At 42.5% G+C, this 14,355-nt stretch overlaps 1 protein-coding gene across 2 annotated transcripts in view; it reads left to right on the top strand.

Annotated features, from left to right (window-relative positions):
• kif19 (kinesin family member 19) overlaps window positions 1-13,876 on the top strand; it is a 219,357-nt gene extending 205,481 nt beyond the window's left edge. The window contains exons 16-21 of one of the 2 annotated variants that reach the window (XM_078570994.1): window positions 1,687-1,792; window positions 3,100-3,226; window positions 4,143-4,549; window positions 5,525-5,678; window positions 9,726-9,830; window positions 13,031-13,876. In XM_078570994.1, the coding sequence (XP_078427120.1) occupies window positions 1,687-1,792; window positions 3,100-3,226; window positions 4,143-4,549; window positions 5,525-5,678; window positions 9,726-9,830; window positions 13,031-13,182 (1,051 nt within the window). In that variant the 3' untranslated portion in view covers window positions 13,183-13,876. Of the gene's footprint in view, window positions 1-1,686; window positions 1,793-3,099; window positions 3,227-4,142; window positions 4,565-5,524; window positions 5,679-9,725; window positions 9,831-13,030 lie in introns of both variants that reach the window. The other variant, XM_078570993.1, reaches the window with a different exon arrangement.
• Window positions 13,877-14,355: the final 479 nt, after the last annotated feature.

Genomic DNA, 14,355 nt, shown 5'->3' with positions numbered 1-14,355 from the left:
GTGAGGTGGGCGAGTGTGCATGTGTGTGAGTGTGGGGGGAGGTGAGTGTGCGTATGTGAGGGGGAAAGTTTGCATGCGTGTGAGTGCGGGGGAAGGGTGTGTGTGTGTGAGAGGGGCCAAGTGTGCATTTGTGTGAGGGGATGTGTGCTTGTGTGTGAGTGAGGGGGCGGGTGTGTGTGTGAGGGAGGGGGGCAGGTGTGCACATGTGTGAGTGAAGGGTCAGGTGTGCATGTGAGTGAGGGAGAGGGTGGATGTGTATGAGGGATGGGGGTGCAAGTGTGTATGTGCATGAGGGACTGGGGAAAGTGTGCATTTATGTGAGGGAGGGAGGCAAGTGTGCATGTGTGCGAGGGAGGGGGGCAAGTGTGTGTGAATGAGGGGTGGGTGTGTGTGAGGGGGTGAGTGTGCATGTGTGTGAGGGAGAGGGGCGAGTGCGTGTGTGTTTGTGAGGGAGGAAGGTTGCGAGTGTGCAGGTGTGAGAGGGGGGTGTGAGAGGGAGTGGAGGGTGCGTGTCTGGCTCATTGCAAGTCTCATCCACCTTTCCCCCCATACACCGACATGTACTTCCACCCACTCTCACGGTGGGTGAGGGTGAGTAAATGAGCACCCGAGGCTGGGAGTGAACGGGACACACACACTCTCACCTTTTCACACTCGAATGGTCATCTTTGCTAATTACTCATTTTTAAAAAAATTATCAATTTATTGTTTTGACATTTTTTTTGCACAGTGAGTTGTTTCTTTTCATACATCAACTTTTTTTTTGAAATTGATGTTTAATGTTGTGCCAAACCTTAACCTTTTTGAAATTTGAGTGAAAAACAATTTGAAATGTGCCTCCCCTCCCCCTCCCCCACGTGAGAAGGTTGGACAAATATATGATATGGAATGTTAAAAACATGCACGAATGCAGATCTTAATCGTCGATAATGTCTGCAGGTGCTATTAATTTGTACAGGTTGTACAGATTTTATAGTCATATTTTCATTCATTTTGTTTCTTGTTTTTTTATAGGGCCCAGTGCACCTGTCTTTTGAGGTCACCTGCATTACCGTATATACCCATGTAAAAGTCAAATTTTTAAGACAATTTTTTTTGGCAAAAATTTAAGGGTCGACTTTTACACGATGATTATTTTCAAGGTGTTGCCACGCATGCTCGATTCGGGCCCACACAGCCTGAAACAAAGGCCAAAACAAAGCCTAGAGCAAAATCCAAAAAAGGCTCCGTCAACTACAAAGTACAAAATCATAGTACTTACTTTCAACTGTCAGCAGTCATACATTTACAATGAAGGCTAATCATTAACTAATAAAAGGGCATTTAAAAAGAGGTGCAGCCATCTAATTAGCACGTTTGAAGAATCTCATCATCCAGGAAAGTGATGAAATATACTTTGACAATTTTTGTGATTTTAGCATCTTAAACAATCCTAAACCACTCCAGGATTACACTTTGGTTCTGAAATTTTTGGGCTCTGATTCCCTGAAAAACTAAGTTTGAATTTTACATGAGATATATGAAAAATTGGAAACCCTTAAGCCAAGAATCATGTGTTGAATTTTGCATGAGATCGCCTTTTACACAGGTATATACGTTATCTGTTGGACATGTAAATACTACAGTGACAAATTCTCCTCGGTATTGCCCTTTAACCATTTTAATGTTGTTCCTTTGACACACCAGTGATAATAACCGAGTGTTTAAAACCAGCCCACATGGTCAACAGAGAAAGAGTTCAACCGTGATGACACCTCCTCCAATCCATGTGAATGGGATGCTTAACCAAGAGGTGAGTTGGTGCATGAGTGAGCTTCAGAATCTGGAATTCTGCCCACTCAAAACAAGTCCATTTCTAAACCACATTCCCAGAAACCTATACAAGCACTCAACAGCACTTTAGGTTTATGTTCCCAGAAGTTATATGGGCATGGCAGGAATTAATATGTATGTTTTCCGAAAATGCAAGACCATGTCTTTTACTCGTCAGGGGTTATATTTTCTCGTGTCCGCTAATTTAGTGTTGAAATAGAAATGAGTGTGAAGTGGTTGCCATGACAGAAGTATTGTTACCATGGCATTCTCCAGTTCATACTCGTGTCTACTTTCTCAGTAAAATTAGCAGGCAGTAAAATACATTTGTGTGTTACAAAGAAACATAAGGCTGCATTTTGAGGTTGTCGGGCGGGCGCAGCGGGCAGGCCCGGGAGCAGCCGGGAGAAGGTCCTCCGCCCGCAATCGGCCCCCGACTGCGAAATCACGCTGGCTGGCCAATTAACAGCCAGCCAACAAGAAAGGCACGCTGAAGCGCTGAGCACTGCCGGGTTGGGGGTGGGAGGAGGGTAAGCACTCCTGGGAGTCTGCGTGTGCATGGGGGAGCGTGTGCTGAAAGCTCTCTGAGGGCACAGAGACGCCTCAGGGAGCTGAAGAATTAGAGAAACAAAAATAAAGATTCTAAAGATGATATAAACATGCCGCCACATGTGACTCAGTCACATGAAGAGGGACATGTTTAAAATGAAGTTGAAAGTTTTTTTTCATTTTTTAAATTTACAGTTGGAACCCTCATCCCACCCATGGATGAGGTTTCGTAAAAATGCAAAGGCCGCCTGGCCAATTCGCCCACCTGCCAACTGAACGGTTGAACAGGCAGCGAAAAGTACAAGTCAATTAATTGCTTAAGGGCCTTAATAGGCCTCTTAATTGTCACCGGGCACGCTACTGACTCTCGCATGCGCCCACCGACCGAAAGATTGCGAGAGTGCGCGATGACGTCGGGAAACTCGCCCAACGTCATCGCGCGTGATTTTACACCTGAACAAGTCCGGTGCGCGCCCGCCTGACGAACATAAAATTCAGCCCATAGTGTCCCGTGGAGACCAATTGGCTCATAGATCCTGCTCCACTATTTTGTTACCCTTGCTACCTTTTTTTTTAAATCCCACTTTCATTCCTTTCTCCCTTTGTGAGCACCTAGCTGAGCAAACTTCTCTAAATTGCTACTTTTATTATGGATCCTACAATGTAATGAAGTGACACAAACAAGAGGCTACTCAGAGGTTGAATGCTTTAACTGTTCCATAACACATCTTCCTTCAGACAAATCAACAGGAGAGTCTGGTGAGCTTTAGTGGGATGAGCAGCGCCAGCAGCCATTTAAACTCATCACCTGACAGCAGTGAGAATTTTGCAGACAATCGGCACACCCAAACAGAATTCCTCAAAGGTATGGAGACTTGATGTAGAATTTTGTAGCCGTGATGTATTCGAACTATTCTTCCATGGTTGGTGTTGAACCAGATTGATGGTTCTCTTGCTGGGACAGTGTTGCAAGATGGTTAAACGCAGAGGAGAGGGCCGGCATCTGGCAACCTCTCCCTCTCCTCGGGGGTTCCTGATGCCTTGACTCAGTACTCAGTTTAAATGATGATACCAGTTTTCCTCCATTCTACCACAAGATATCAGCAGGGAGCAGCAAAAAGAGGTCGGGAGGATTATTGTGAGATACCCGCCTCTGATAATGCTATTGGACATTTATGTCCAACCGCCCCCCCCCCCCTCCCCCAGCAGCAGGAATCTCAATCACCTGCCCCGTGACTGTCCCCTTCAATTAAACAATGACAGGTTGCAACGCTTGGAAAACTGACAGATTTCCCTGCCTTCCTACTGCTATGCCACTGACCTTAGTTCAGATCTGAAGAGGGGTGGCGGCAGTACTTGTTGAGATAGTATTAGCAGAGAAGGAGGGGGTTGCCATCTGGCTCCCTCTCTTACATGGTCCTTATGGTGGGTCACTCAATGTTATACTTCTCACTTGATGCAATTATTTAATATTCAGAAGACTTCTGCCCCCTTTCATTTTGGCTGCATTTCCTTTCTGGTGCTGCAGTGCCATCTGGTTAATTTTACAAGATGGCAGATGCTGGCTCCCTCCATAGAGTAAGATACTGCCTGGAACCCACCCTACCTGAATAAGGATTCCTGCCCTTAACCATCCCCAGCTGGAAGCCCCCTGAAGGAAAGCCCAAAGCATTACCTCTGCAAATATTGCCACCCCTTGCATTACGAATGCCGTGTACTTTAAGAGTAAATTGGAAGTTCTGCCTTGACAGCTGTAATGAAATGAGTTCCATTTTCAATAGAACGCAAGCAGATGTTGACAGGCACCAAGAACATCGCAGTCAAAGCAGCGAGGAGACGTTCAAAAGTTCTGGAAAGCGACAACAGGCTACACATTCTGGAACCCATGAAGGAGAAAACTAGCATTTCCCTGCATTCAATGAAGGAAAATGAAGAATCATTTTATAGAGGCATTCCTGGGCCATCACTGACACTGTACAGACACCAGCAATGTCAAGTTATAAAGCATGCAGCTAGCGAGGACAATCTATCCACCAGTACCGGTGAGATGATCAACCATGTACAGCATAATGAGGAAGAATCCCCCAGCGGGTGGTCTCAATCTTATAAAAAGGAAAACAAAAAGACAAGTAGAAAAGAGGAGACATTAGAAGCCAAACGGAAGAAAAGAAGATCAAGATCTTTTGAGGTCAATGGTCAAGGGGTTAGTATTTTGTTTGTACAGGAGTGAATTAAAATTTATCCTTTACTCTTGCCTTGTGACTATAAGTTTGTAGGTTCAAAAATTCTGGTTGAAATGAAATACCATCAATAATAATTGAAACAGATCAGTGTCTGGGACAGACATATGCCCTTTTAATGGGAATAATTTATTCTTTTCAATCATCTTAAATATTACCAACCTATTAGAGAACTTAAACAAAAACAGAATTACCTGGAAAAACTCAATCTATTAATTATTCTGTAATTCTGTTTTTGTTTTGGATTTCCAGCATCCGCAGTTTTTTGTTTTTATCTATTAGAGAACTTGCTGTGGAACAAACCGCATCAAAATCTCTGTTTGGCATGTTTCCATGTTGATTCCTTAGGCAAGTTTGCATTTTTTTTCGTGAGGTTGGAGTTTTATTTTAAGTATGTTGTAAACTGAATAAACTCTGCGCAATCAACATTTCAAAATCGTCATTCAACATTCTGAATGTAGACATGCTAAATGACACTGTTAGATGCATTTCCATAGCAACAATGCCAATTAACATTTGTGATTGGTGTTAAAATATTAAAAGAATGGATTTTACACAGATCGGTGCTTTTAAAATATCTTCCAATTGAGGCTATTTCCAGAATACTCTGTGTGGAATAATACCAGATGCTTTTCAGTCTCTCAGTAAAACCCAGAGATGTCAGTGAATTCACTCATTTCCTGTTCATTGCTGCTAATAAAAACAGTAATTTGATTTTTAAGATAACCTTGCGATGTTGAAGATTTTTAGTAATTCCAAGGACTGTAAATGTACTTAGCCATTGTGCTTCCAAATGATTAAATCTCACAGCCAGAATCATATTGTCCTACCATTGTCTTTTTATGTATTTTATATTCCGCATTAATGCAATTTTTCATTGTTTTTCCATTGGAAAAAATCTTATTTTCTTACTATCTTCCCAGTTACCCCATCCTAAGAATATTTCATCCCGATTCCAACCATTGGAGAGTATTTCGGATAATAGATTTAATGTGAATGGCCAATCTCAGTTACGGACACATGGAAAACCAACACATGCACCTGGGAAAGTAAAATTCCCAATCAGCCACTATGCAGGTGAGTCGGACATTCACTGTTAGGGTAGAAATAAAATCAGCTTCACATGACAGTTCAATAATACTGACACAAAACAATACTGTTCCATTGCATACATTATGTTCAAACATATTCTCAAAGTTGCTTCATTCAAATGATTGGGGAACTCAAAAAAATATAGTGAAGAAATGGCTGAAATAATAGATTGTAGTTTTATGTTATTGCATGTATTATTGGATTGGATGAAGTAAAAGTGGGAGGAGACACACGTGGTACATAAAAACCAACATAGACCAGTTCAGTTGAATGGCCTATTTGTGAGTTGTAAATTCTATGTAATTTGACACAAGTATGCAATTGCAAATACATAAGGCTTTCAATATAATTAGACTCCCCAATAGCTAAAAGCTAAAGCAAAATCAAGAATTATTTGAGGAAGCTATGTAAAAGGTTTTCTATACGTGTGTACTTTGTTTTGCAATTCATTGTTATATCAATGCACACCTATTTCTGTACGTTTTTTAAACATAGTCTTGTAACCTACGTCTTGTTCCTCCTGCATTGCTCACCCTCATGAAGTTGCATCCCTATTGCAGTTTTCTTATCCTCCGTTATTGACAGCAAGGTTCTGACTTTTTTATTTATCTTTTGCCTATCCGACAGAAATTAATGAACCACTAGGATTAAATTATAAATTTGTGAAGCTTTATTGATCTTAAGTTCACAATTCATAAATATCCTGGCCAAAATCAATTCAGAAAACCTGCTTGTTACTCACTCTGAATCTTTGTGCTGTGCTGAACCCCTATAACAATAGCTATCTTGAAAGTGCCATTGTATTTAAAAAAGTTAGTTGTAATATTGCAGGCATATGTATAATTTAATGACTATAAGTAAATGTTTATCTAGGTTTTCTAAAACACTGCTAAAAACCCTTAAATTAATTACATTTCAATGTCTCTTGTACCTCAACATTAATCACAGAGTGCGATCACACATACTTCCGCTATCTGAAGTATGTGATGGTTCTCCTCAACCAGCTTTCCAACTCTGAGAATTGCAAATCTGAAGGTATTTAAATTTAATGATTCTTTATAGCTCAGGTAAATACTACATCTTTTCAGATCCATTCCTGTGCTCGCCTCACTCCAGCCTGCCTATATTCCCCACTACAATCCTCAAAGAACACCCAAAAAAAGTAATCCCGCAACAGCTCCTCCACTTAGTTTACTTCATAATTTTCCTAAATTAGTTCTTGGCAACTAAAGACAATGGGAGCTACATGAACAGTAGTATAAAATTAAGGCATCAAGATATTCAACCTTGTTTACATTAAGACTTGGCTTCCATTTTGCAAAGTATAAGGTGTTTTCCAATAACGATTAACGCCTATGCAACTTTCACTCTCCCCCAAATACCCTCTTCCACAATATTCAATGATGACGCTTCTCAACTACTCAATACATCTATTCCTACTGTCCTTGCCTTAAGTAGTAACTACTCCCTTAACAATTACTTCCCTCCAACTGAATTCTTTCTAACCGATACAGTTTGACACAATTACATCAAACCTACAGGTGCACATTACCTTTTCTTGTCTGTTCACTATTTACTATACATTGGTTTTATGTCTATGTAAGTGGTGATGAAGCAATGACCTTCCCAAACAGCATGGACTGGATTTTTAGCACCTGCTGGGGTTGGAAACTGAGGTGGGTGGGTGCAGGATTTCGCAACATTGGCCAGCGTACCTGTTCCCTGGCTCTATCCTGCACCGGGACCATTTTCTCAGAGGTGGGAATGCGGTGGGGGAAGGCAGGCAGGGTTACCCGCCTGCAAGCAGTGGGTAGCTAATTGAACGAATTGAAAGCCTATTGAGGCATATTGCTCGAGGTCAAATAGGATGGCTGCAGTCAGCCTCTAGATCCCTGTAGACAGATACATCTGCCTACCCTGCAACAGGTCAGGGTGGGGGTGTTGGTGCTTGGCAGCACTCCAAACAGGCTTAGAGATCCTCCCTGTCTGCCTGGGTTAGCGAGAGAGGGCATCTTCATTTTGGGGTTCACTCTCCCTCACTTACATCGAATGGCATCCTGTTGCTGGTTTCAAGCAATACGGCCTCTTATTGGCCCTCCAGCTCCGAATGCCCATCCAAGGCTGCAAACTCACCCTCTGGCCACAAATTGGTCTAATTTGTGGCAGGTTATGTGAGTGGCAGTTCCCTGGACAGCGTGGGCTTCTGACACCCTCTTTGGAGCCTGATGGCAGGGTCCTAAAGCCCACAGGGAAAATCCTGCCCCATATCTTATCACTTTCTGTTATAAACACAACAGGCCGAATTTTCGTCTTCGATTTGAGAAATATTAGTCGGGCCATTTCCAGACCTCTTATTCCTGACCGCAGAAAGTCAGTCCATTCACACGGAATTTTGGTCTGCGAGCGTCTGGTGTGGGCTGGAGTTGGGGCTGCCACCACCTGGTGCAGGATGGAGGTGGGAACAGAAGTGGGCGTGGCGGCAGTTGGATGGGCACTACTTCTATCCACTGGGACATCAGCCTAGCTCTTCGCATGGTTATTAGGCCCTCGAGCCCTTACCCCCTCACCTCCCCACCCCACCCCCATGCCTCTTCCGTACCCCTTCATATCTCCCATGCCCCGTCTTTGTCCCATGCCCTCTACATACCCTGCCGTATCTCCCATGCCCCTCCATACCATCTCATATCTCCCATGCTCCCTCCATGCCCGCATGCTCACTCACCCAATATCCATCATGCATAGAACTCATGAGCCATATGATAACGGGAGGTCTTTGAAATACTCAGGAAATTTTTAAAAATGCAACCATTCAAGCTCCTCTTCAAAAAATGCCCATCTTAGAAACTCATAAAACTCTCAGACAAACACAGCCATTGAAACTTCACTTGAGGAAACACACTCTTATCTCTAGTGTTCATTAATCTGTCAAAATAAATAAACAGCCATTCAAAAACTTCTTAAAAACATTTCATCCTATTATATGTTCATTAAACTGTCAATCAAACAAAGCACACAATTCTGTCTCAGCTGTGTAAACAACTCCCGCTGAGCTAAATGGGATTTGGAGCTCAGCCATGCATTCATAATGTGATTACATTACACAGCTCAATTATGTGGATTCTTTGAAGTTGCCTGACCAGATATCCAGCCATCTGCTCATTTTCTTCAAAGGCTCGATTAAGTTTCAATCTGAGAGGTCTGGCAACTGTTCAGTTTTTTTCAAAGTCTTAAAAGATATGTGGACTTTAAATCATTGTACTACTCAAACCACAGCTTCCAACTGACCCACTTAAATCAAATTTTCAATACTGTTAATGCAAAAGAGGACTTTATTAATTAGCTAAAAAACTCTAATGTATGTGAACCCATACACAATGCAGGCCAATTTAATAACCACTTACCTTTTAAGGATAGAGCCCTGTGATCAGTCACTGCATTGAAAACATACTTAAATAATCATACATCATTACATGATGCCTTTTAAAGTTGGTAGCAGCTTTCAAGCCTACCGAAAGGTTGGTAAGGTTGTCAAAAGGTTCCCCACTCCACAGCAGACTTCCCTCAAGGTTCATGAATTGACTTATCCGGCATGATTCCCAAAGTCTTCAGGAACCCACTCAGCTCCATAAAAATATTGATGTCAGGGAAAATTGGATTTGAAGCAGGCATTTAAATGGTGACCCTGCATCACTTTACATGAGCATCGAGTCATGATCTGCCATGTTTCCCATTCTGGGGAAAATAATGTCCATCAGGAATCGGCAGCTATGTTTAAAATTGCGGCCTCACAAGCCTCCACTTTGGATCTCCCAATGCAGGTTCAGTCAGCATTAGAAGGGGAAAATTTCCATATAAAATGCTACCTTCTGCAATATGTTAATGGAAATGAAAAAAGTTGACTTAAACCAAACTATATTTTAGTAGTTCTTCCAGTAGCTATCATAGTATGATAATACTTTTTGTTCATGGTTATTTCACATTTGTGCGTACAACTGAGACAAATAAGTTGTCTGTCTGTATTGCTTTGTGTAGGTGAGAGTGACCTACAGATGTTGGAGGTAGTCAGTACACCCCCCAGCACCATCTATCAGAGAAATGCCAATGGGAGAGGGTTGGCTGTACAGAAGAAAGTCAGAGGTGAGAATATAAAGCTTTGTGGGATTACTAAATTTAGTGACCAATACAATATACATATGTTACATAGAAATGCAGCAACATATTTGCACCCCTTTAAAGAAATCATTACCATTTTGTTAGCTTAATCAAGTAGAAATGAGCCCTCAGGTCATGTACTGAATGTTGCATACTGAAAGCAAAGGTTTGAGCATCACTTGATAGTAAGAGGTTCTACTTTGGAAGTTTGATTTGGTTATCAACTATCTAGATGTTTTGTAAGCGTTATTGTGATAATGGATAAGAAACTGGCTATTGAATGAAAAGCAGCAGGTTCTGGTTAGGGGAGCAACAGTGGGTCCTAGTTCAGAGAGTAAGGGGAGTAACAGCAGGTAGTTGTTCAGGGAATAACAATGGCTCCTATTTAAGAGAACAACAACAGGGCCAGGATTTTTCATTGGTCGGGCGGGCTTGGTGGGAGTGGGTGGGGCAGTCGCAGAGCTGATCGCCACCCGCGATCGGTTCGGCACTGTGATTTCACACGGGTGGGCCAATTAAAGCTCGCCCAGAGTGGATCGCGAGCGATAGTGCTGAGTGCTACCTGTGCGGGCTGGGGGAGGAGGGAGAGTCGGGCCCAGTGCTCTTTTGCTTGGCCTTTTTGCCTGCCCGCCAACTGTTAGGTTGGATGGGCAGCATAAATTTGAAATTAATTAATTCACTAATAGACCTTTCAATTATTGGCGGGCGCGCAGCCAACTCTGGCGCGTGCCCGCCAAACGAAATATCGCGAGACAGCGCGATGACGTCGGGATGCACGCCCGACATTATCGCGCGTCATTTTACGTTCCGGCATGTCGGGCCCGCCCCCGGACGCCGAATGTAAAATTCTGCCCCAGGTAATTGTTCAGAGAGCAACAGCAGTTCCTAGTTAGGAGAGTGACAGCAGGTGGTTGGTCGTGGAGTAACATTTGGTCCTAACTAGGGGAGTAAAAGCAGGTCCTAGTCGAAAAACTGGAAAGGAGAGTACAAGTCCTAGTTGTGGCCAGGTGCCTTAGAATTGAAATCCCCATCAGCTCCAATTTATATTGTTGACTTCACTCCGAAGCTTGTTGAAAACTAGGCAAATTGCAGACAGTATAAAACTGGAGTTTGAAATCTGAGGAACAGCCATAGAGCGACAGAATTAGTCAGATAAAATAAGTGTTTGGGTAGAACAATTATGTTGGAATAGTTATGGGTGAAAATTGACAGACTTAAGAATTTAAATATGACACTGAATATTAAAATTTAATTTATGAAGAAACATTAAAGAAGTATGTTTGCTTCGTTTGGAAGCGAGGGAATTTCAAGGTGACTTAATTGAAGGTTTTAGATTAGAAAATTAACCGACAAAATAAATTTTAGGAAATTGTTCATCATGGTGAAGCATTCAAAATAACAGGGGCAGGATTTTGAATTTGGCGTGTGGGCGCGGTCAGCGGGCCTGGGAGCGGCCAGGAAACGGGCCACCGCCCGCGATCGGGCCCTCACCACGATTTCACGCTGGCTGACCAATTAACGGCCAGCCAGTGTGAAAGGTACGCTGAAATGCTCAGCGCTGCTGGGGTGGGGGCGGGAGGAGGGCGAGCGCTGAACTCAGCGCAGGCGCAGGGGAGCACTCACAGGAAGCTCCCTGAAGATGGGAGCTGCCTCACGGAGCTGAAGAATTCAAATGCAATAAAAGCAGATTTTAACATCCGGAAAAAATGCCCACACATCAGAAACAGTCACCTGAACATATACAAGATGAAAATTCTGTGCAAAGATGTTTTTTTAAGCAATATCAGAAACTTCATCCCGCCCTTGGATGAGGTTTCCTCAAAAAGACAAAGGCCGCCTGGCTGATTCGCCCGCCCGCCAACCATAATGTTGGACGGGCAACGAAAAATCGCGGTTGAGTATTACGTTAATGGCCTTAGTAGGCCTCTTAATTGTCGGCGGATGCGCTGTCGACTCTCGCGTGCACCGGCCAGCCGAAATATCGCGCGTGTGTGTGTGATAACCTCAGGACCCTCTCCCGATGTCATCATGTGCTATTTTCACACTCGAGCATGTCAGGCGCCCGCCCGCACGCCAAGTGAAAAATTCTGCCGCAGGGAATACAAATTAACAATTAAGAAGCTGGGGTCAAGAACGGAAATTAACTGAAACCTTCTCACCCAAGTGGGAATAGAGTGAAATAAGGGTGTTGAAGTGAACAATATAAATGAGTTCTAGAGATAAATTACCTGGCTTCTGAGAGGAACAAGGGTTAGGATATGACAAAAAGGGAGATAGGCGACGCTGGTCTCTAAAGGGATAATCTTGCGTACCTTAAAAACTTTCATCTACTAAAAATTCATATATAATTATCTAACCACAACACACTTATATGAAGCTATATTTCAGTACAGATAATAGAGCACTGCTGTCCCAATTTAATAATTACTAATGCAAGCCTTGAAGCTGCCTCCTGTTCAACAAAAAAATTAGACCTTAAGCGAGTTACTTTCAGTTGTCAGCAAAACACCCGAAAATAAATAAAAGCATTGCATTCTGCCTAGGGGTAAGAAAAACAGATGTGTATCCCTGCTTGCAATCATGGTGACGGAAGAACATTCAATCAGAGCTGCACTGTCAGTAAAAATGAAAGAATTGCATTCTCAGAATGGCCCAAAGCACTTCACAGCTGATAAATTACATTTTAAAATTGCACTCTCTGTTATATAGGCAAACATTGCAGCCAATGCACACACAGCAAATTCCCACAACCAGCAATGAGACGGGTAACCAGTTACTCTGTCTTGGTGGTGGGTGCTGCTTGATCAGGTGACCAGATAATTTCCTGCTTTCCTTCAAATATTGCAGTAGGATCTGAACTGACAGAAAGGGCTTTTAGTTAACTTCCCATCAAAAGGTACCACCTCTAAAACTATTACACTCTTTCAATATTGCACTAAACTGTCAGCCTGAATTAAGTCCTCAAGTCCTGAAGTGGGGTTTGAGTTTGCAATCTTCTAACTCAGACAGGAGTGTTAGCAGCTGGGCAAGCTGACAGTCAAAAAAAATGTGACTATAGCTTGAAGTTTGTTCTCTTCCTGGTGTCGGGAGGATATTTGCTGGAAAGTGGAAGGGGGCTGTAATAATAGTTTTGAAATTATCTGTAATTGAAATACATACTTACAGAACATTTTTTTTGAACGCAGGTCTGACAATTGCAGCATCAGAGGTGGCTATCTCAACTTCTATGCTCAATCAGCCAGGAAACTTCAAGAAGCCTCTGAATCGTAACCCTCCGCCACATTTTAATTACACAGTGACAAATGGAAAGAATGATGTCAGAGCTAGGAAACATTAATTCAGTGACACATAACACTTATTACGTTGCCTGTATTGAAAACCCACAGGACATTTTTGGTTTCATCTGGACGAAAGGGGAATAAATGAAGTCTTCACTGGTTCGATAAGATAGACTATCTACAAGGCAGAACAGAAAACAATGCAAAACCATAGGTGGTGTTGCAAATATGAGATCACATTTTCTGTTCATGTATCTTAATTATCTGAATCAGTGGATCAACATGCTTTTGTTATATATGTATGTTAAGGAAAGGGACTGTTCTGTGTTTTGTTTTTATTCAAAATAAGTAAAGGAACCCCAAGCTTTGCAATGTTTATCCTTTACGTTGATTTAAAAAAATCTTGCTGCCAATTGTTACAATTAATGGCCTCAAATATTTCTCCATGAGCATTAGTGCAACATTGTCCACAATTTTGGACTGCACCCTCAACCTAAAGGAATTAAAATACAAAAACATTCTTTATTCTTTGAAATAATCAGTGTAGTCAAGAAATACATTGACATTATAAGGCTTAATGTACAGAAGTGAACCAAATGTTTCATTTTTTTGTAACCAGACTCTGTGAATTTAAGAATGTTCTTTTTTTAAAACAAGTGCAGAGTTGATACCGAATCCTTGTTCCATTTAGGTAGAGAACAAGCATTCAGATCAGACAGCAAGTAGATTCAAGAAGTTATTGTGTTTTAGACCAAAACATAAATAAATAAAAACAGAAAATGTCAGAAATACTCGGCAGGTTAGACAGCATCTGTGGAGAGAGAAGCAGAGTTAACCTTTCAGGTCGATGACCTTTCGTCATCTGTTCTGATGAAAGGTCATCAATGTGAAACATTGACCTGGATTTTCACCCTTGAGGCGGGTAGCGGGAGTCGTGAAAATTCCCGGCTCAGCCCACCCGTCTCGAGAGAAAGTGCTCACGAATGTGGGATCTTCATTGCCGGGGGGCGGGTGTGGCTGGAGTTGGGCCAGTCGACCTGGGAAGAAGTTTGGAGGCAGCCATGCTGGGCGGGGAGGCAGGCTGTTTAAAAGGCCCACCTGTGTGATGTGGGACTTTGTTCCAGTTGAAATAAAAATACAAAGGCCCTCCAGTTCCTCACCCCTCACATCCCCCACACTCTAATCACTGTCCACGCCCCATCCATACCACTTCATGCCACCCACCCATGCCC

The sequence above is a fragment of the Cetorhinus maximus genome, chromosome 24, assembly GCF_964194155.1.
Source record: "Cetorhinus maximus chromosome 24, sCetMax3.hap1.1, whole genome shotgun sequence".
Taxonomy (NCBI): Eukaryota; Metazoa; Chordata; class Chondrichthyes; order Lamniformes; family Cetorhinidae; genus Cetorhinus; species Cetorhinus maximus.
The sequence above is the reverse complement of the archived record's forward strand: the minus strand, read 5'-3'. Positions and strand labels throughout refer to the sequence as shown.